The sequence below is a fragment of the Mirounga angustirostris genome, unplaced genomic scaffold (assembly GCF_029215605.1).
Source record: "Mirounga angustirostris isolate CCGP_5_RB_7025 unplaced genomic scaffold, mMirAng1.0.hap1 SCAF_1, whole genome shotgun sequence".
NCBI classification, from domain to species: Eukaryota; Metazoa; Chordata; class Mammalia; order Carnivora; family Phocidae; genus Mirounga; species Mirounga angustirostris.
In genome coordinates this window covers 54037576-54059888 of record NW_026991709.1, presented here as the reverse complement: position 1 = coordinate 54059888, position 22313 = coordinate 54037576, and the positions used below count along the sequence as shown (strand labels likewise).

The window sequence follows — 22313 nt, the reverse complement described above, 5'->3', positions numbered from 1 at the left end:
GGTGGACTCACAATGCAGAGGAAATATTGTTTTAGCAAAGTTGCACGCAATGAGTTTTTCACTAGAACAAAAATGTTATGTACTATCTAGGAAATTGATATACAAAATGTAGATGTGACTGTGCCACCCCAGCCGTTTATGGATTACAGCAGTCCCTCTCTAGCTGCGGTTTTGAAACAACAGATGCTTCTCCAGTCATTCTCTACTCTCTCACCTTGCTTTATTTTTCTTTACAGACCCTGGCAATGTATTAATTTCTGTCTATTGTATATCTCAATTTCTGTCTGTTGTCTATCTCAGTCACTAGAATGCACTCTCCTCTAGAGTGGGAACTTTCTTCAGTACTTTTTCATTTGTGCCTGGTGTGTAGAAAGTGCTCAGTATGGAATAATATTGAATGAATACATGCTTAAATGAATGCTATTTTATATAGGCAAGGTATAGTTTAATCTTCATAGAGAAAAGAATTGTTCAACAATAATTATGACCTCTTCTATGTACCAAGTAGGATGATGCCGGGAGGAATCTAATATATTCCTTTCTTTCATTAAATAAATTGATGTCTAGATCCTAAAAAAGTGTGCTTGCTCTTAAGTATCATAATAATGCAAGAAGATGAGCATACACAGAATTTTCTTGAGATTTGTGGTAAATGGAGTGAGAGAGAATGTACATGGAAAAGACATGCTGCAGATTACGTTCTCTGGAATTGGACAGTGAGACCAGAGTTTGGGGTGCAGGATGTTCATTTTGAAAGGAAGGGGGAAGAAATTGGGCTGAGGGAGAAGTGTAGCTGTGATTCAGGCCTGACAAAGCTTTGGGCAACCTGCTGAAGCAAGTGTTGCCTGCTTGGCTCAGTCACTGGAGGCAGGCTGCCCTGGAGGGGACATACTGCCAGGTGGCCTCTGCAGGTAAGACAGCCTGAGGTAGCCAGCAGCAGGAAGCTGTCTGCTGGCCACATGGCCTGCAGCGAGGCAGCACATCTTTCCTTGGAAGGAGACCTGGTGGTCGATCTTCCTGACTACCACAACATATTTGAATCCTGTAACTGCTAATTTGAAGAATTTGTAAAGAGCTACCAGGTGCCCACTGACTAAACTTTGAAGTGTCTGCCTACTCGGATCATGACATAGCAATAGTGTTTCATGAACATTGACAATGACATTCTAAGAATATGGTTTCTCCAATCAATGTTGAATGCTTACAGGGATGAAATTGGTTTATATTGGAAGCAGTTGTTTTTCAGAATATTTATTTACTCTGAGGTTTAAAAAGTACATTTTAATGCCCTTTTATTTATCTCTTACTGCAATTATGGTTTTGCCAAATATAATATTGTCAAAGAAAACAACTTTTGCAGTTAGTAAGGGATTACTTTATCTTCCAAAATTTTATTTGTAGGTTAGCTATTTGAATTTTGATAGAGCTTTTCTTAGAAGAGAAAAAAGTGGATAAATATTAGTTTTCAAGGCTAGCCCACAAACTTCCACATTCTCTCTGTCCCTCTGATTCCTGAATATTCTTGAAATCCAAAATTTAGCCAAAGGCTCCTTGAGAGTGGTCATGGGGGAAGACACTGGTGCTGTATTAAAGCTCTCACAGTTGGGCAGAGCCCCTGATGGGTAGGGGTACAGTAGAATGTCAGAGATGTGAGGGGTGGGAGCAGGGAAGGAAGGCGCTGGTGGTGAGGTGTTTGGCAGTTGTTCAGGCCATTTCTGGTTCTATCTCGAGTATGTTAACTGGAAACTGCCTGCATGGTTGTGGCAGCTACACCGTAACTACAAGTGGTCTTTGTAGCTCCCCTCCATTTGGAAGCTCAGAATCATAGCAGTGTTGTGGCAGCGTAACGCAGATGTGTCCTTCTCCCCCACACAGTGAAGAAAAGATGGAAGGGAAGCTGTGCGCTCTGAGTTCTATTTTTAAATGTCCATCACTTCGTTTCAAAACATTTTTTTCAAACATGCCATAGATACCATTCTTCCTTGAGATGCTAAATTTGAGGTTTTAGAAACCAAATTCTGAGTTAGACAGCATAAAACCAACTATCTCAAAAAGTTTAAACACAATTGGTTTTTAATTACTTAGCAAAAAATTCATTGTACCAAAAATGAGAGAATTTTTAGCTTAAAAAGCAAAAGCTGTAAGGAAGCAAAAATCTGGGCTTAGAAAAAAAATGTCATCTCAGTTTTAGAGTGTCATTGTGGCAATTCTGCAAGATTATAATCAAAAAAGGGAAGAAGATGGATCTACTTTGGCTGATATCTTAAATACTTTAAATTTTCATCATTTTACATTTGATTTACATTTCACTTCTTGACAAAACGTCATTTCTGAGTAATATAGGGGGGGAAAAGTACTGTTCTGTACTGCAATATAGCTTGCCCCCTCGGTTATCACTGGTTCTGATTCCTGCTTGAGGAAAATGGTTTTCCTCTCCTTTCCTAAAACATTTGTTTGTCCTCCTGTGTTGTGACTGAGAAGTCTGCGGTTGGTATTTCACAGGAGAAACAATTAAAGCACCACATGTCTGAGCGTGATGGAACACATTATGATTGAGTAAATGCTTTTATTTCTCTGGTAACTAACCTGTACCACCCCATCAGTTTTACATCTGGAGGTGAATAGAAAATGTAGGTTAGAGAAAAAAAGATGTACTCTGCATTGCTTAGAAGAAGCTCAAATGGCAGTTCTTGCTGGGTGTAAAAGAGAGTTTTGCTTGATCTTTAGTGTAGCTTTTGAATCCACGCTTGGAATAGGAAAGGTCCTTATTTCCGTCCTGGTTTTATTGTGAGCCTAAAAAGAAGTAGGAAGCAAGGACTTCTCAAGGTCCTTTCCAGATCTGAGTCCATACCTTCGACGTCGACACCATGGTGGAAAATAATCCTTGAATCATATTGGGACTGCACATCACTAGACACTTAGCCTTAGTAAATTAACCTGTGACTCTGCTTATTCTGTACAATGGTGACACATTCTTCACAGGGTTCTGATATTAATATAACCTAACTTGTGGACAGCACATAGCTTGATGCATTTCTTATTTTGTATAATTTTTCACCTTTCCTAGAGTTTGGAACTAAGGGATTGGGATTAGAATGTTACCAACATTCTTATGTGCTGTAGGAGAGTAGAAAAAGCCCCAATCTCTCTCTCTCTCTCTCTATATATATATATATACACACACACACACATATATATATATGCCATGAGTATTTTTGAGTAAGAAGCTTACATAGGATATAAGTTATCAAGAAGCTTGCATTTTTATATAAATTAGGAAGTCTTGGTGATATCATGTCTTTATTTTCATAATATGTCACATGGATTCTTACTGAAGGCCCACTAGACTAAATCTCCTATCACCTAAGGTCTCCCCTACAGAAATGACTAAGGGGAATTTGATGAAAAGTAATATGATCTTTTTCAGGATTCATTTGAGAGCTGTCATATAAATGGATAGATTATATTTCCTGAATCCATGCCAGTAGCAGATATTTATTATGTAATTCCATATATTAGATGGGTACCCAGAATGTGTGCTTTTCTCAGTCTTACAGAAACCTATATTCTTTAAATCCACCCAACCCTACCCATCCACCTCTCGCAGTGTTAGTGCTTTGAATATTTGTCTAATGATTCATTTTAATCCAGGACATCTAGTTGGTCACAAAGACCTGCAGATGCTGCTTTTGAAATATCTCTCATATGTATCCCTTCAGCTATCTTTCAAGGTCATGTCCGCTTCATCTCCTGTCTGGATTATGTAACAATAATGGCCTGAGTGGTCTTTGATTCTCCTCTTTCAATTCCACCCTCACCTTTTGCACAATATTTTTCACTACTCTTTTATCTTACTTACCAAACGACTTTTAAAAGGTCATTCTGAGTTCAGTAACTTTTGATGGCTTTTCACTGTTTACAGGTCAGTTTATATAGATTATAAAACAATAATATTTTGGTCTGAATTTCCAGACTCTTAACAATTTGACAAGTTGTCCATATAGCCAACCTTATTTTCTTCTGCTGGAATAACTTTATTCTAGATAAATGGATCCTCTCACAGGTTTTCAAACACCTTATGAGCGTATCTGTTCTCATCTTTGCCTCCTATCTAAAATGTCTTCCCATCATCTCTCTACCTGACTTTTAAGCCTTCAAAGTTCAACTCAAATTCTGCCTTTTTAGTGACACCTTCCCAATTACCCCAGCCCCGTTCAATTCTATGACCCACAAATCTATAACCCATAAATCTTCATAAAACGTAATTAGAATGTTCTTTCATAGGGATTTTTAACATTTTATTAACTGTCCCTGGTATTGAATAGTACCTCGCATATAGTAGGTGCTAAAGAAAGATTTCTTGGATAAATAAAGTCATTTTACCTTGCTTGTAACTCTTCTTGACTTCCTTTCTAGCTTAGAGGACAAAATTTGTATTCCTCAGCTTAGCTTCTGAGGTCTTTCAAAAAGTATTTAACTCTTTTTTTGCTCCCCGGTATTTGCCTTTCTAAGCCCCTAGTCGCTCTTGATAAGATCTTCACAAGCCATGTGCATTTCTATTTCAGTATCTTGGCTTATGGTGCTTTCCTGACTATAAACACTTGGCTTGTCTCTTTTCTGCCTATTTGCATTCCATACATCCTTATAAGGTTAAACTTAGATCTCATCATCTCCATTAAAACACACTTCTCTCATTCAAATTCCTAAAGCATTTACACCCATACCATCTAGTTTCTGGAAGTTAATCAAACTTATTATTTTTACCTGCTTTTATTGAAAATACTTTATTCTTTTTTAGAGTGAAATATATTCCTTGTTTTTTTTAAACAAAGGCACAAAAAAGTATAAAGAAAAATTTGAAAATATCCCCAAATCTCAGCACTATACTATAAACACTATATCACTTTATGCATAATTGCCCTGAGGTTATGTAAGATACCAATGTTTGGTGAATGTGGATGAGGGCATATGGGAATTCTTTGTACTATTTGTGTAATTTTTTCATAAGTCTGAAAAAAAATTATACACAGAAATAGATTGATGAAGTAGTGCAGAGTTCAAAGAATCATCCAAAGATATAGTGGTATTAATAATGTAGGAAGCAGTACAAATAAGTGGGGAAAACTGGACTGTTCAATTAAAGGGTGATGGAATAATAGGCTGCCCATCTGGCAAAAAAAGATAGGCTATTCCCTCATATTGTACACCCAAATAAACCCCACATGGATCAACAAATTAGAAAATGATGAGGTACAAAAACAAAAACATGAGTGACAAGCGTTATACGCACGGGTTGAAATTGGCATGGTAAAGCCTGGCAAGAAAACTAAAAACCGCAAAAGAAAAGCACTGATAAATCTGAATGCATAAAAATTAAAGCCTATATACAAAAGGTTGGAATGGGAAACACCATGAAGTTAAAAAGACAAGTGATAAACTGGGGGAACATAGTTGTAACCTATATAACAAGGATTGATAGGCATTTGGTAAGGTATCTAAGAGCTTGTGTTCTAGAGTAACATTGCCTGGGCCCTAAACTCTACTAATGATGAGACATACGGAAAATTGGCTAACTGCTCTATACCTCACTTTTCTCATTTGCAAAATGGGAATAAGTCTCCCTTGATTCATGGTGCTATTATGGGCATTTAACATAGGTGAAAACATCTAGTACCATGCTTGGCATATAATAATAGTATTAGTAACTGCTAAAATACACTGGGGCTTACTATGTGCCAGGTGCTGTGCAAGCCTTTTAAAATACATCATATAATTTAATCCTCACCACAACCCTTCCAATGAGGTGGGGGTACCATTATCCCCATTTTACAGACGGGAACCCTGAGATTTAGAGAGGTTATGTAACTTGACCAATGGCTAATAAGTGGTAGAGGTAGAATTTGAACAGAGATGGGATTCCAGACCCACCCTCTTGACATTTTACACCACACCATGGCAGTTCTCAAGACAATTTAGTTGCCTTTTCCTTGAGTCTTGGGACTATGTAATCTTGACAGTTAATTGGATTTTCATGTCCCTCACAGTAGGTATATGAATTGAGCTCTTCAAATGTATTTGGGCACTGGTATATCCATAGGTTGCCATCTCAGAGAAAAGATGCCTTATAGATATTCATTCCATAAAGAATTAAACTTACTTTTGTATACTCTATAACACCAGCTATAGTGTCTATGGTAGTTTTTCCATACATACTTCTTGGGGTGCTTTCTTTTGGTTTTTATCTTGAGAAAATTAAAAATCAGGGATGGGGCGCCTGGGTGGCTCAGTCGGTTGAGCGACTGCCTTCGGCTCAGGTCATGATCCCAGGGTCCTGGGATCGAGTCCCGCATCGGGCTCCCTGCTCTGCGGGGAGCCTGCTTCTCCCTCTCCCACTCCCCCTGCTTGTGTTCCCTCTCTCGCCGTGTCTCTCTCTGTCAAATAAATAAATAAAATCTTTAAAAAAAAAAAATCAGGGATGATTTTACCTTAGCACTCTGTACATTAAAATAGCTGAAATAGTAGCAAAGACAGGTGTTTGAGATATTAAACAGGAATAATTACTAGAAGTTGAATTCTCATTCAAAAATAATTTCAGATTTCTTATTAGAAAATTAAATTGATTTTGTGTGTAGGGAGCTTTTTAACTTTTTTTTATTTGTGAGCATAATTTATTCAAATCTTAGTCCACATTATAACAGAATAAAATTTCTTCTGATAGTCTTAAAATTGAATTGAAAACTTTTATGAACTTCATATATTTAAAGACAGAGGTTACCATCTATCTATTTCTTTTGATGGATTATAGCCAGGGTTTAATTTAGCTATTCAGAACAAATCTGAAAATACTTTTTGTATGGTATTAAACATTTTTGTTCATAGTAATATAGTGTTAAATCATTTAAAACCTAATTTGAAAAGAAAATAGTGTATCAGACTCATGATTTATGCTTCTTTAATCATGAAGAAGAATTGACTTGTAGGGACATGAAAGGTTTTAACTCTGTGCCTTCAGTGTGATTTGTTAAAATCACTGGATTTCAAGGAAACACTTTTCTTGATTGAAATACCTTATTTATCCCTCTAGCTTTTTACTGATCAGTGATAAAGAAAGAGGGACATTAGATACCCTTAGGAAAAACCCTGTTTAATACATAGTAATGCCAGGGGCACCTCGGTGGCTCAGTTGGTCTGACTCTTGATTTTGGCTCAGGTCCTGATCTCAGGGTCCTGGGATTGAACCCCAAGTTGGCCTCCTCGCTCAGCGCAGAGTCTGCTTGAAATTCTTTCCCTACCTCTCCCTCTGCCTCTCCCCCCCCAACGCTTGCTCGCTCTCCCAAATAAATCTTTAAAAAATAATAGTAATGCCATATATAGTTAGTACTTAGCTTGTTGGCCACCTATCCTATTTCCTATATGGATCTAAGTGTCAAATTAGGAAGATTCCAAAAAGGCCTCTGAACAACCAAAGTAAGTATAACCATTTCCATTAAAAAAATGTCTATGAAGGGGCATCTGGGTGGCTCAGTCTGTTGAGCATCAACCTCTTGGTTTACGGAGAGGTCTTGATCTCAGGGTGGTGAGATGGAGCCCAGTGTAGGGCTCCACACTCAGTGTGAGTCTGTTTGTCCCTCTTCCTCCTCCTCTGCCCCTCCCCCCACTCACATGTGTGCATGCTCTCTCTCAAATAAACAAAATCTTATAAATTTTTTTTTAAGATTTTATTTATTTATTTGAGAGAGAGAGAATGAGAGAGAGCACATGAGAGGGGGGAGGGTCAGAGGGAGAAGCAGACTCCTTGCTGAGCAGGGAGCCCGATGCGGGACTCGATCCAGGGACTCCAGGATCATGACCTGAGCCGAAGGCAGTCGCTTAACCAACTGAGCCACCCAGGCGCCCCAAATAAACAAAATCTTAAAAAAAAAAAAAAAAAATCTGTGAAGAGTCCCAACGTTATCATCACCACCACCACTCTCACCAGCTCTCACATATTTCCCCTGTATTCTCACTTTGCCTAAATTCTAACAAACTTGGATACTAGGTTTCTAAGCCCATAGAAGTTTAGGAGGAGGAAGAGGTGCTACAGGCAATCAAGCAGACAACCAGAGGTGACCATTGGCATTTGATACCAAGAAAGGCTACAGGAAAACTTTAAAAGCAGACATAAGAATGCAAAATTATAGCTATCTGGGAACATTTAATGCAGGATCAGTCATACCCAGGTTTCTCAGTCCTGAGAGCATCACTGTATTACAGAATTAGTATAATAAGAGACATCATAAAAAGATTAAATTATGGTTAGTAAGTGTCAGCATTTACCAGTTTCCAGGATCCAGTCTGACAGTCTATCTCATTCTTAGATAGGGATTTGGGCTTGGTAATTGAAGATTCAAGAGCCTCTACTTGCTCTTGCTTCATTAATTCATTGTTAGGATCTGCTGGTCCTCCCTTTTTCTCCCATTTTCACCAGAAAGTCTGTGAATCCAGTTTCTGCCCAGGCCCTCACGATCTATGTTTTCTTGGCCAGGCTCCTATCTGAATTTAAGATCTCTCTGTAACTTCTGATGCAGGGTCCCATTCCTGAGGAAACATCTTCTCATGGATGCCTGAGCCTTGAACTTCACTCTTGGGTCTGCCCATGCAGCCATGTATGTTCCCTTTACCAGACAAGGTATTTCTCCCGCAGTAAGGGAAGTACTGTAGGGTATCCATGATTAGTCAAATTTTAGAAACTCTACTTCACCCTACTTCTAGCTTTCTTCTTCATTCCCAGTGGAATGTCTTAACCAGAGCTAAATGCCCAACCTGATTTGGACCCTTGGGATCAAAAAGATCCCAATATAATAACTAGATTTTTGTTATTATAGCAGAACTGAAATGAATAGGTAACTGTTGCTGGTATCAGGAAGTCAGAGTCAACATTGCTTTGTCCAGTAATGTTTAGTCCCCTTTCCCTTATGGAGTTTTCCAATAATGAGTATGTACTACATACTAGAAATAGTTTCACTCCAAAGAGATTTTTTTTTTTAATTCTTTGCTTAAGATAGTATTTCATCAGGTATACCAAAAATGTGACCAGTGCTTCTACTGTATCACTTGTGACGGTTTTCTGTATTAATACTTGTTAATGGTAATTGTCTTTTTATTTGATTGACTTATTTCGCTTAGCCTAATACCCTTTAGTTCCATCCACATCATTGCAAATGGCAAGATTTCATTTTTTGATGGCTGAGTAATACCCCATTATATATATATATATATATATATATATATATATATACCACATCTTCTTTATCCATTCAGTTACATGATTTCACTCATTTGTGGAATTTAAGAAACAAAACAGAGGATCATAGGGAAGGGAGGGAAAAATAAAACAAGATGAAATCAGAGAGGGAGATAAACCATAAGAGACTCTTAATCATAGGAAACAAACTGCAGGTTGCTGGAGGGGAGGTGAGGAAGGGGGTAACTGGGTGATGGACATTAAGGAGGGCATGTGATGTAATGAGCACTGGGTGTTATATAAGACTGATGAATCACTGAACTCTACCTCTGAAACTAATAATACACTATATGTTAATTAATTGAATGTAAATTTTAAAAAATATACTTGTTAATGGGCCAGTCTCCCTCTGTTAATATCAGATCCATTACTTCCCCTGCTGGTAGTCATGGCCTACCTGGAGTCTCCAGTGTTAATTAAGAGGTGAAGATATTTTGAAGATGTATCAAATTTTGTACTGCGTTTAACCTAGTGTGACAGAACAGCTTCGCAGCACTCTGTAGGCTACCCAACAGCTCAGAGGCTGCAAAGGGCTTTATTTACCCTCCCTTGTTGATATATGAGGCCTTCCCTTATTCTACCTCTGTAACCATAAGACTGGCCACATCCAATTTTATATATATATACACACCTATGTATGTTTATATACACACACACATCCAATTTTATGTGTTTATTATATATATATAAACAGATATACAGAATATAGTATTTCTTCAGATGCTTAACCATCCCATTAGTATTACCTGGAAAAGGGGAGATTACTTCCTTGAATGGACTTTGGTGGTATGCCCCACTATTTGAGCCTAGGTTTATGTTATAGGATGGTTTAGACTATCTTCAGTTCTTCCTTTGGCAGTCTTAGAGTCAGTTTTCATAATTTTTTTTTCCTTTGGTCCATTTATTACCTCCATAAACTAGCCTGAGACTCTCCCTAATAGGCTATATACTCTTTGCAGGCAGGGATTAAATGCTTTTATCTTCCCACACCAAACACAGTGCCTGGATTCTTACCTTGCATGTTGTAGAAGCTTTACAAATGGCTTACTGGTAAATTAATTAATTATAAATGAGACTTCTGGATAGCTTGTGTCTTATTGAGCTTCTAATTGTTTCTTCAGCAGCATTAGCTAGAAAACTCAATTTCCCAGGAGCTATGCTTTATCTTAGTTAATGCTGTTTCAGAGAGGGACTGAGATTTTGTCATGCTGATATAAAATTTTGATTAAATGGAAACAGCAGTTTATTTCTCTTTTACTAATATCTCCACATAAAATACCATTTATTAAATGGAGGTACAATTGGAAAGGAAAGGTTTTCTCAAGTTATTATAACCAAGACATGACACAGTTTTAAAGTGATTTCTACTTCATATGTAGGGCTCACTCAGTTAATGTATCCACTTATTAGGCGTTAGGAAATTTTGACTGAGGAACGAAGTTAGGAAATAGAAGCGCAAACACAGAAACAGAAAGAGACTATATAGTTTGAATAAGTTAATGCTGCTCTACCAAGCCTAATGTTCTCTTTTTGCCCTTCCTCATTTAGTAACGAGGCCATTTCCCCCCAATATATTAACTGTGGCCTAGGAGTGAGTGAAGACATTTGAGCTGCTATATTAAATCACTTTAGGACATTGGGAGTAGGAATTTGCAAATCATTGCTTAAGGGAACCAAATAAGAACTTAAGAAGAGTTCTTACTTACTAAAGGGCCAATATAAATGAAACTGGGATGTCTTAATTCAGTGTTTGATCTCCATGTACCTTAGTAACTCTTAGATTCTGAGTCTGATTCAGATAGGGCCACTACTAACCCATTTGCCTTTGGGAAAATTAGAAAAATGTGCCCTTCCTTGAGGAAAATCTTTGAGTATGTTATGTACAACTTGAACAGTCCTATGAGTTGAGGCCTGAAGAAAGTGGGACTATGGATGAGTACCCTCTCCAGCCTTGTTTGGTGATTCTGGACTCCCCCCTCCTGTAGGGAAGGGAAAAAGAAGGAATGGGAATGAGGGGATGGAGTTGAGAATTGGCTTCGGTATTTAATCAGCAGTACCCAACTTCAGTTCACCCAAATTGTGGTTCCATAAGCAAAACTTATTTGTAAATCAGGGACCAGAACATCTACGTTCTATTAAGAATCATACAGAATTGCTGCTGAGAGGACATGCCCCTTTGTCTCAGTGGCAGAACAGAAAACGTTCCCTGTGGCTTTAGGTTTCAACTGGGAGACTGTCTCGCTTCTCCTGCTGTCACATTTGTCTCATAAAACTTCACAGGTGTCTACTTTGTGAATACTGCCCCCCCCCATGGTGCTCTTGTGCTACCCTGATTCACTTTATATAGATGCATGTAGCATTCTGTTAGTACTCAAAATAATACAATGTTTCTATATTAAAGTGAGCACCTTAATGTTTGAAGCAGAATCTTGAGCATTTTTCACTTAGAGTTTCCACATTTTACTTATATTAATGCTTATTTTTTTATACTTCTGGTTTTTTAAGTAGAACATACCTGAATAAATTCAGACCATATATTGTAAAATGGGAAAGCATGTATTAGTTATCCATCCTCTAATTGTGTGGTAGAAGTATATAGCCCCCTGAATTTCTCCCATCCAAGTACTAACCAGGCCCGACCCTGCTTAGCTTCCGAGATCAGATGAGATCGGGTGCGTTCAGGGTGGTATGGCCGTAGACAGCCCCCTGAATTTCTGAACAAAAAGCAACATATGCTCCTTTTAGGGCTCTGAGTCTGTTCAGGACTTGCTAATATGAGCTAGGAGGTGGGAGAGAGAGGCTTTCTAATGCCAGCAGTGTTCTAGAGACTCAGTCGGGAGTTTAAAGCCCTTAAAGACCTCAATCTCCCACCAAAATACAAATCCTGATATAAGGTTATTCTTATACTTAGCGTTAGACTGGATTGTAAAGACTAGTTTAATAAGCCTTTGTATAGAAACGTCTTTTAGTGACATAAATTCACACTGAGAATGAAATTTCACCATGAGCTTTTTATATAATCTTTTATTTTTAAGTTTTGTATTATGGGAAATTTCAAACATAAACAGAAGTGGAGAGAACAAGATAATGAACTCTTAGGTAACATTACCCAGCTTCAGCAGTTAATAGTTTGTCAACCGTGTTTCCTCTAGAGGCCCCCTCTTTTTCCTTTGCCTTGTAGCATCTTAAATTTCAGACATCACGTCCATTTACCTGTAAATATTTCAGTATTTGTCTCTAATTTATAAGGCCTTGTTTTTAAACATAACCGTCATGCCATTATAATACCTATAACATTAGTAGTAATTCCGTACATCATCTAATACTCTTCCACATTCAAATTTCCCTGATTGTCTCAAAAACATCTTTTTACAGATTGCTTGTTCAAACTGGAATCCATGTACATATGTATTTGGCTGTTTGTATCTCTCAGGTTTCATTTTTTCTATATTAATAAATTTTTATGTTTCTACATTTAATTTATCAAGGAAGCTTAAAGGAAAAATTGCTACCAAAATTAATGTGTTAGGCTTTATCTTTAAATCATCAACTTGTATATTCTTTACAGTTTCAGATCCATATATACTTAATGCCGAAATGTGAAAGACTGAGAAAATGAAAAAACAAAAAAACACACACAAAAAAAGGTTTTCCTTTTGTAACTGAAAAACAGGCATGGATTGATTTTATTACTCAACAGCAGAAACCAAATGCAGAAATGTGGCCCCCACCCTTTTTGAGTTCAAATAGGTCTGTGTTAAATCACATTTTAAAGCTATGTTATAGTTAGACCTAACCAAAATATCACTTTAATTATGAACAAAAAATTTCTAAGTAGTGACCCCTTGGCTTCTGGGATCTTATCTTTTTTGTCTTTCAGATTTGGGGTTTGTATTTCAGCATAGAAAACTCAAACTGAGACAATATTTTCTTACCAAATGTGTGAATGTGTGTACTCCTTTACTGTTACCAATTAACATAACTAAATGGCTTGTTCATTTGATAGTATTCCCATTGAGTTCACTCTGATATCTCAAAAGCATTGTTTTTTGTCAAAACGGTTGAATCATATATTTGCTTCTTTTTAAAAATGCTAATTGTGCCATTCTACCAGGTTTGTGCTTTGTTTTCTTGCAACGTGGCTAGGAGGACAGAGAAGAACTTCTGCCACTAATTTTGACACTACCCTGCTTGGTATAAATTGTGCAGTCCTGCTAAAATGCCTCAAAATTTTACTGTTTCTTTTTATAAACTCTCAATCTTGTGATATCTTTCCTTTCTTAGGATATGAACGAGTCTGCCAAACAAGAAGATATTTTGGAATCCACAACAGATGCTGCAGAATGGAGTCTCGAAGTAGAACGTGTACTACCACAACTGAAAGTCACGATTAGGACTGACAATAAGGTATAGAGGACAGAATACATTCTGTTCAAATAGAGCTTCATAAGGCAATTTCAGGGTCAGGGGTACTCCCAATTACATGAATGATTTAAGGTGGTAGGATTCAGCTTCCAGTGTTCTGTCTTAGCAGAGATTTAGCAGATTGTTGTTGAATGAATCAAGAGTGTAATATTAAAGAAGGAAACAGAAAGCAATAGATCTTTAAAGTCATTTGGAACACTTGCCATGTTTCCTTGGGATTGAGGGGCATTTTCTCAATACATTTTGATGTATTTTCTTAGAAATCATATTTTGTTTAAGTGAATAGTGAACAAAATTGGAATTTCATGACTATATACCAACTGATTATAGTTAGAAAATGGTTTTGGAACCCTGCTGGATGGCAGAACAGAAGACATCCTTGAAGTTGCCTTACATAATCTATTCAGTATATATGATTAAAAGTCAAGTAGTAAGCAAATAATCAAAGCATTTGCATTAAGATTTGGGGATTGGGCCCAGATGAACTGACCCATTTAATCAAGTTTCTGTTTCCTTTTTACCTACAATTTACGAGAACTTCAGAACAAACTAATAGGTGACTAGACAATACCATTCTCATTAATACTATAATAATGTCTACAGAAGGGACTAGAGAGACATCTAGGTAAAGAAACTAAAGGGGTTTTTATCCTTGGAGGTTGGAGAAAAGCACCAGCATTATGGAACAAGGTTCTAAGGAAGCTTGTTACTCTGAAACTATGGTTCTGTATCTACCCCCAAAGATTTGCTGTTTTCTGAGTGCCTAGGAAATGAATTCATTCTCGGAATGTCTGGATTTGAGCTTGTAAAACTGTGTCCTAGAGAGGGTAAGAAGCAGCCTAGACTCCTCGGGCAGTCCTAGAATAGGATAAAGGCAGCAAAGGTCTTACTAGACTGAGCAGCTGTAAAGGTAAGTGGGCAAATCCTACAGCCTGTTTGCCATGTATTTACCCAAACATTATGGATAGCCATTATTTGACTACATTAGGGGTGAATTCTTTGTTTGCGTATCTCTTATATGTAAATACGTGTTAATACAGATTTCTTTACTGATTTGATCTCTGCTGGAAGCCATAATTTGCAAAAATGTGATTTTTTTGGTAAAAATGTAATTTCTAATTCTTTAATTTTATAAGAAGAAATCTGATAAAATTAAAAATCACGGTTATTGTGATTCTAGTTAGAATAACATGTTAAAATAACCATGTAGTGAGGAACTCTCAGGTACATCTTAATCCCATAAGGAAGCAAGTTTAATTTATTTACTTTCAAGCTAAGTAAACTCTTGAAATCCAACATCTCATTTAGAGCCTAATAGGATCACACAAGAGTGTCTTTTTAAAGCATGGTCGTTGATCTCTATGTAATAGGAGTAACTGAATAAAGAAAGAGTATAAATGTAACTTCTAACACATACAGTTTTACAAAACTAAGTACAGGTCAAATTCTACTACAAACCAATATTACAGTAATCAGAATCCTGGGTTATTAGAGAGTCAATGATCTCCTGATTTGGGGAAGAATTAAGTAGGTGAAAGTTGGCCTCTTAGTCTTGTGCCATGTATTACCAGCCTTGATTTTATGAGGATATACTGTGCCAAATCAATTATACAAATTTTACAAGCAACATTCTGAAATGTCAGATAAAATTTTGAAGGTTTTTTTTCTTTATATGAATAGCATTTTGAATTTAGATTTTTGTGGTAAAATATACTGACCTAAAGTAATGTTTGAGTGCTTTTTAAAAATTCTTCTCTAGATCATTTGGCCTTTGTGTCTAGTATTTCACAAACTCTAAGTATTTCAGAGGTATCAAGTGGGAAATACAGGTTTTGGGTCAATTCTTTATTCAGCTTTACTTAAGAAAAATAAAATTATACATTGATTTGAGAAAATAAGGGGCTAATGAATAAAGAGATGTTTTTCATGCCTCAGAAATAAAAATAATCTGGTCATGAATGAGGTTTCTCACAGGCTCACTATCCTCCATCAGAAGAGGTTGACTCCTGCATCGTGGTAGATTGCATTCTTTCTCAACTCCTGACTCTACCAAAACCAAATTTGGTTTGGCCAAAACAATTATCTTTCACTCAACACAGGCTGTTTAGGACCATTTAGAGAATTCAACATTGTGTTTGAGGGAAAATGAGTTTTTTTCAGATCAATGTGCTTTACTGATCACTGTTTGATTAATTTTTAAGTAGCATAGAGATGTGGGAAATAAGTAATAAAGGGCCTCCATTATTTAAATCCATTATAAAGTTCTTGAAAATGACCTTGTGTTAGTAGTAAATAAGTCCCATATTTATTTAGCACTGGATCAAATGTTTGTTTTGCTTTCTTTTCTCACAAATTCAGTTTATTCCTTGTATGCTTCCCGGCAGGTAATTGCAAAAAAAAGTAAATCTCCTTTTCTGTTCTTTTTGCATATTATAGTATGTATGCTTTGATGAGATCCTCTCATATACTAATATTTTATTTTATATTCTCCCTAATGTTGTAATTAGGTTTTTATTGCTGGGCTAGCTTATCCTTTTTTCTGGCACCACTTGTTACTGTTGACAGTTTTCAAAGAATGCAAACAAATTTTAATATTAGCTTAAACAAATTATCATTGGGAAAATACATATGTTGCCAAAAATACAAATAATATGTTCCACAACTGAATGTGAAGGACTTCTATCATATGTTACCTTGAGTGGACCATATTAGTAGTTCCTTTTTTAGGGTTGGTTATAGAGAATGCTCCTGGTCATTACTTCTAGCGTGTGATATACCCAGCGACCAACTCAGATCTGCCCTAACTTGGAATAATGTGTCTAAACACACAGTCAGAAGTTCTGCCAAGAAAGTCAATAAATTCAGCCAAATCCTGGGTCATTCCATTCTAGTTAATGCCTCAGTTATGACCAAGTGAGTAAAGCTCTGGAGTCAGTTCCTTAAAAGGGCAGTCTGAGGACAGCTAAATTAGAGTAGATACCACTGCCACCTAATAAAATCATCTATGAGTATTACTAGTGCACTGTGACTGTATATCTTGCACTTTTTGTTCTTTCCCTCCTTTTTTTCTCTTTATATCTCTTTCCCTTTCTTCTTGTGTGTTTTTATGTCTTTTTTATTGTTTTTTGTTAGACCAACAGTTGGTGCCTACAAGTGTTACATCAGTACTCTGGTGAAATTTAGAACTAAGAGCAAACATCTGTGATTATAATCAGACTAGACTTAAATCTGTAACTGGTCAAGAATTATCCTAATCTGAGTTTTTTTTTTTAAGATTTTATTTATTTATTTGACAGAAAGAGAGCGCGCATGCACAAGCAGGGGGAGCAGCAGGGAGAGGGAAAAGGAAAGCAGGCTCCCCCGCTGAGCAGGGAGCCTGACTCAGGGCTAGATCCCAGGACTCTGGGATCATGACCTGAGCCGAACGAAGGCAGATGCTTAACCGACTGAGCCACCCAGGCACCCCTCTCTGAGTCTTTTTTAAAATGCACTTCTGTTTTTTAATTATAAAAATAATATGGAAGCAATTCAAGGGGAAGAGGGATGGGCAGTATGCTATGAATTAGAAGCTAGTGATCCCACATTTAGTTTCACTATCAATTCCTGATTTATTGGGCCAGAGTTTCAGAAACCTAGTAGAACTGTGGTAGCCACAAAGATCAAGGGAAGGTAGAGCCTATCTCACACATCTTCCCTTGGTACCCAGAATTCACATTTCTACCATTTATTAGATGTGTGATCCAGCGCAAGCTACTAAACCTCTCTGTCCCTCCTTCTCCGAATCTGTAAAATGGGACTAATTATATTACTTACCTTACACAGTTGTTGTAAAGCACCAACAACAGTGTCTGAGACATAATTAATGCCTAATAAATAAATGTTAATTATTGTTAAATTACAGTATTGTTATTATAATATTATTATGTTCTATCATGGCCCTCTTATATTCAGTGCCTATATCAGTATTCAGGAAGAGTTTACAAAATTTCTGTACTAATACTTCCATCATTTAAGGGAATATTTTAAAACGTCAGCATTATAGTCTTACATGGGAATAGAATCAGACTCACATAAGGAATCAGGCTCAAAGTATTCACTTTGGTAAATCTTTCCAGTTTTTTTTCCCTAGTAAAGGTATATATGATGTGGTAATAATAACTGACATTCACTAAGTGTTTACTATGTGCCAAGTGCAGTTCTTAACACACTTCACATATTATTAATTCACTTCATCATTTCCACTGCCCTGTTAGATACAGCTACCTTTTATTGCAGGGGTGGAGACTGAAACACAGTGAAGTGAAGTAACTTGCTTTTGCCTAGCAAGTGACAGATATTTGAACCTACAACCCAGGTTCTTACCTATTCCATTAGTGACAATATCCCATACTGGTTAAAAGCACAAATTCTGAATCCCGGTTGCTTGAGTACAAATCCTGGCTGTAATACTTGCTAGCTGTTGGACCCTGTGTGCAAGTTTCAACCACTCTGTCTCAGTTTCCTCATCTGTACAATGGAGTTCATTATAAAACCTACCTCAAAGAGTTATTAAAGGGATTAAATGAATTGACTTATCTTAAGCACTTAGAATGGTGCCAGAAGAATCACTTAATATATGTTGACTACTATTTCTGTGTGCTTTTATGTGTATACAGTTGAGATTACACCTCTGTTTTTAAAAATATAGTAGTACATCATGAGCAGTTCCACACATCCTTAAAACTTACAAGCCATAACTTTAGCTGAGTGGTACATAGCAGAGATGGCTTAGCCAAGCTCAGCAGGTTGGGTCAAACCAGGAGGTCTAAGATCTTGGTGGAAAAATGGCTGGCCGGACAGAGTCATGCAACAATTGATGGTTAGAATATGGGCAAGCATAAGGACCCTAAGGTCTGAGAATACAGACCAATAGCAAGAAATGAAACCCGCCAGTGAGTCATTTTAGAGAAACAAGTGGTTATGGAGGGTGGAAGTACTTGGTGACATTTATTGAAAGATAATATTTTCCTTCATGATTGAAATAGCTTTAATTCCATAATAGTAATTTTTTAAAACTTTTAAGTGAACCAGTTGACAGTTGCTGGCTGGAATAATAATGGTAGTTGAGACTGAGCTGCCAAAGAATTCTGTTCCATAATTTCTGAGGAAATAAAAGACGTGGTTGCACATTCATATAGATTTCACTTTCTGTATTTTTTATTAATTTGAATCACTAAATAATGCTGTTTCTCGAAGAAAATTAATCTATCTTTTTTAGTTTTCTTTTTATTATTAAAAAAACAAGCCTACATTTGACTTTGTGGAAATAAAGGATATCACCTAAATGAGAACAAAGACTATGTATTTAGAGCTTGCTATAGCGAGGGAGTTAGCCACCATCGTCTGCATTTGGCAGAGACTTAAAGGCAGGCAGGAGTATTTAAACGATTTATAGTGGGAGAAAGAGAAGCCTTCAGCAATGTTCAGTTATGACTGGAGATTTGGAGGCAGGCTAACGAGAAGCAGGGCCTCCTATGTGTCTGGTTCGGAGAGGATATGTGGCTTTGTCTGGCTGGTTGTACACTGGAAGCAGGTGGGTGAGGAGAAAAACTGGGGAAGCCAGCAGTTACTAAGTCCTGACCATTTTTTGGCCAATTTCACTCAGAGGTTATGGTTTGACTTCCTGGACTAGTTGCTGCAGATTGTGGGTCAGAATTTTTTTTTTTTTTTTTAAGATTTTATTTATTTATTTGTCAGAGAGAGAGCGCACAAGCAGGGGGAGTGGCAGGCGGAGGAAGAAACAGACTCCCTGTTGAGCCTGATGTGGGACTTGATCCCAGGACCCTGGGATCGTGACCTGAGCCTAAGGCAGACGCTTAACGGACTGAGCCACCCAGACGTCCCAATAGATCAGAATTCTATTTTATATAATGGCCTGGACATTGTTCTGCATTCGTATATTCAGTCTCTCAGCTTCATCCATTGAACCGAGGGAAAGTGGCTTCTTAAAATGATCAGTCTTATCAGTCTTTATCAGGAGAATGACTTTTTTTTTTCAAGTCAAGGGCTTTTATCATAATAGAAACCAAGTAAACATTAATAATATTTATCCCTGTTCTCCAGAAATAAGGAAGAGCAGAAAGTGTGAAATCAGTTTTCAACTAAACCTTACATAGACCCTTTTCCTCAATTATACAGTATTTATTCCTAAACAATTGTATATTATAATGATTTAATAGGAGGTGTTTAATGCAATGAACAAATGTTCTATCATGCTTTCATGCCCTGGATATTGTAATTAAAATTTTGATTAATGACTTAAATTGATTTTTTTTCCAAATTATAATTAAATGTTTCCTGCTCTGTTGTTTTAAAAGATAGTTGGCTAAGTACACCCCCTTCATTCCTCCAAAATGTCTCCTACTCATTATGTAAATCTTCAGGTTCATTACAAGAATTTAGATAAAGAGATTATATATATATTTTAAAGGCTTTGGAAGTACTACAGCATGTGTTTCTAATTATTTCAAGCCTTTGATTCACTGAACTGCTTTTTTACATCCTTACCTATTTTTCAGTGTCTAACTTTCTCAGGGTGTAGTTGTAAAAAGAAGCCTAAACTTTAAATTTCAACTCCAAACTGGATTTTATTTTAACGTAAATAAACCATACAGGTATTGCCTTGGGTAATTCACAGCAAGAAACCTTTCTGCAAGAGTCATTGTGCTAAGGATGGAATCATTGCAATAGTCTTGAGCCCTTGGGCTCTCTAGTCACTGTGAGAGCTAAAAACTAAGAGGCAGAAGAGAGGCCTTTATTAATCAGCAGGTGGAATTCCATTTAAATGAACCTGGAGGGACCACAGAATTACTATATTAGATTTAAGTCTGTTCAAACTGGAAGCCAAATCCTGCAGAAAATGTACAATAGTAGGCTTTCTCTTTTTACTGTTATAGACAAATCTGTATCTGGAAGCAAGATGAGGGAGGGTATTTTTCTCATTCCAAAACAGTGCAGAGAGTAACTTGCTTTGACCTTCTGCCATTGCTGTGTTTGGATGCAGTATAAGAAGAATGTTAATAAAATTTAGCTTTCTAAGTATTTCTGACCTGTAAGGATTTATGAATTGTTATAGTTTGGAAATAAAGAGCATTTCTTAAGACTTGTACTCTGGTTGTTGGATAGGCTATATTGATAGGATTCTTGCATCCATGAGCAAAAAGGTATAATATATTCTGTGGGCTAGGATATAAGAATACAGCTTATGTATATATTAGTCATTAAAATGTGATTCTGCCTGTTATTTGAATAATGGAGAAACTACATTTATAATTTTTTAAGATTTTCTGGTAGACAGACCTTTTGTTGAGAAATATTCACATAAATAAAAAAAATAAGGCACCAAAAAAAAAAAAATCAGCTTTCACAATTACCAGTAACAAATGTAAATACAGGTGGCAATAAGTTGGTCTCCATGAGGCTCCATGCAGGAGCAATAGCTCCAATTACTGTCACAAATGTTTGTAATTGTATCTATTGCTGCCAGACAATAAATGCTTTGTAATATAGTAAGGCCATAAATGTACATGCTGCTGTTGTTTAAACAAAATACAATTTTCGGCAAATTTATCCTTGAAACACCTGCTATAATCAAAAAGAGGTGAATGCTATCAAAATAAACTGCCTAAATTAACTAGACACACATACATTTTTAGAGCAGCCTGCATGATTACTCAACTGCTACGTTGTCTCAAAGAATGAGGGGAAATATTCACTGATGGACATTTACAGGCAAGCGTTCTTTAAAGGAGACTACAAAAAACAGAGTATTGCTTTGGATTTTTGTGTTATTTTTAAAGCATGGTGTTATTTTGTGGACTTAAAGTTTTATTCACTGTTTTTTGTTTTTTTTTTTTCTTAAGCTGGTCAACTTTTTTTTTTTTTTCCTTTTTAGCATATGGGTCATGGACAGAGATCAGGATTGTGGAAAAGAATAGTGTGCTTAAAATTATATATGTAAAACTACTGCAAAGGGGTGGAGAAAAACCCAGCCATCCTTAAGCAACTGAAACGATTTTTAGCTGCTTCTGTCTCAGTCTTGTTGAACATTCAGGATATTCTGTTTAAAGATAGTTGATGATGCCTTCCTTCCTGTTTACCCTGAGTGTGATAATGTTTCCACTGGATCGGGGAAAGGTTTCATTTATCACAGATCGAAATAGGAGAACAAGTGTTTTTGCTTTAGAGATTACCATCAACTCTAAGTAAAGAGCATCTACAGTGGTAGCAGATTTTAAGGAAATAACCAATAAAGAGTGCATGTTATAGAAACACTACAGAGGGAAGTTACTAATGCCTCACAGCAGATATACCTCAAATAGACACTTGTGATTGAGAGCAGTGAATTAATATATATTGATTATAATTAAAATTTCTAGACTGCCTAAATATTTCATTATTGCAAAGTATGATTTAATGTTTCCTTTAAATCACTTAATGTAAAAGTATGAATTGAAACAGAAACCATTTGTCATATGGACCTTCCTATGAAATGTACTCTTTAATTGGTTTGATTCATTTTTCCAATCAATGATATTAGAGTAATTCTCACTATCACAGTGTTTTA

General features: G+C 36.6%; 1 protein-coding gene, 1 long non-coding RNA gene and 1 pseudogene across 2 annotated transcripts in view; 1 reads left to right on the top strand and 2 right to left on the bottom strand.

Moving 5' to 3' along the window:
- LOC123863360 (uncharacterized) overlaps positions 1 to 22313 on the bottom strand; it is a 121818-nt gene that overhangs the window by 1836 nt on the left and 97669 nt on the right. The gene's annotated exons all lie outside the window — the stretch shown is intronic.
- IFT57 (intraflagellar transport 57) overlaps positions 1 to 22313 on the top strand; it is a 53313-nt gene that overhangs the window by 14244 nt on the left and 16756 nt on the right. Inside the window, exon 6 of the mRNA XM_045902822.3 lies at positions 13568 to 13690. Within this exon, the coding sequence (XP_045758778.1) occupies positions 13568 to 13690 (123 nt within the window). The remainder of the gene's footprint in view (positions 1 to 13567; positions 13691 to 22313) is intronic.
- Positions 11874 to 11983, bottom strand: LOC123835001 (5S ribosomal RNA; annotated as a pseudogene).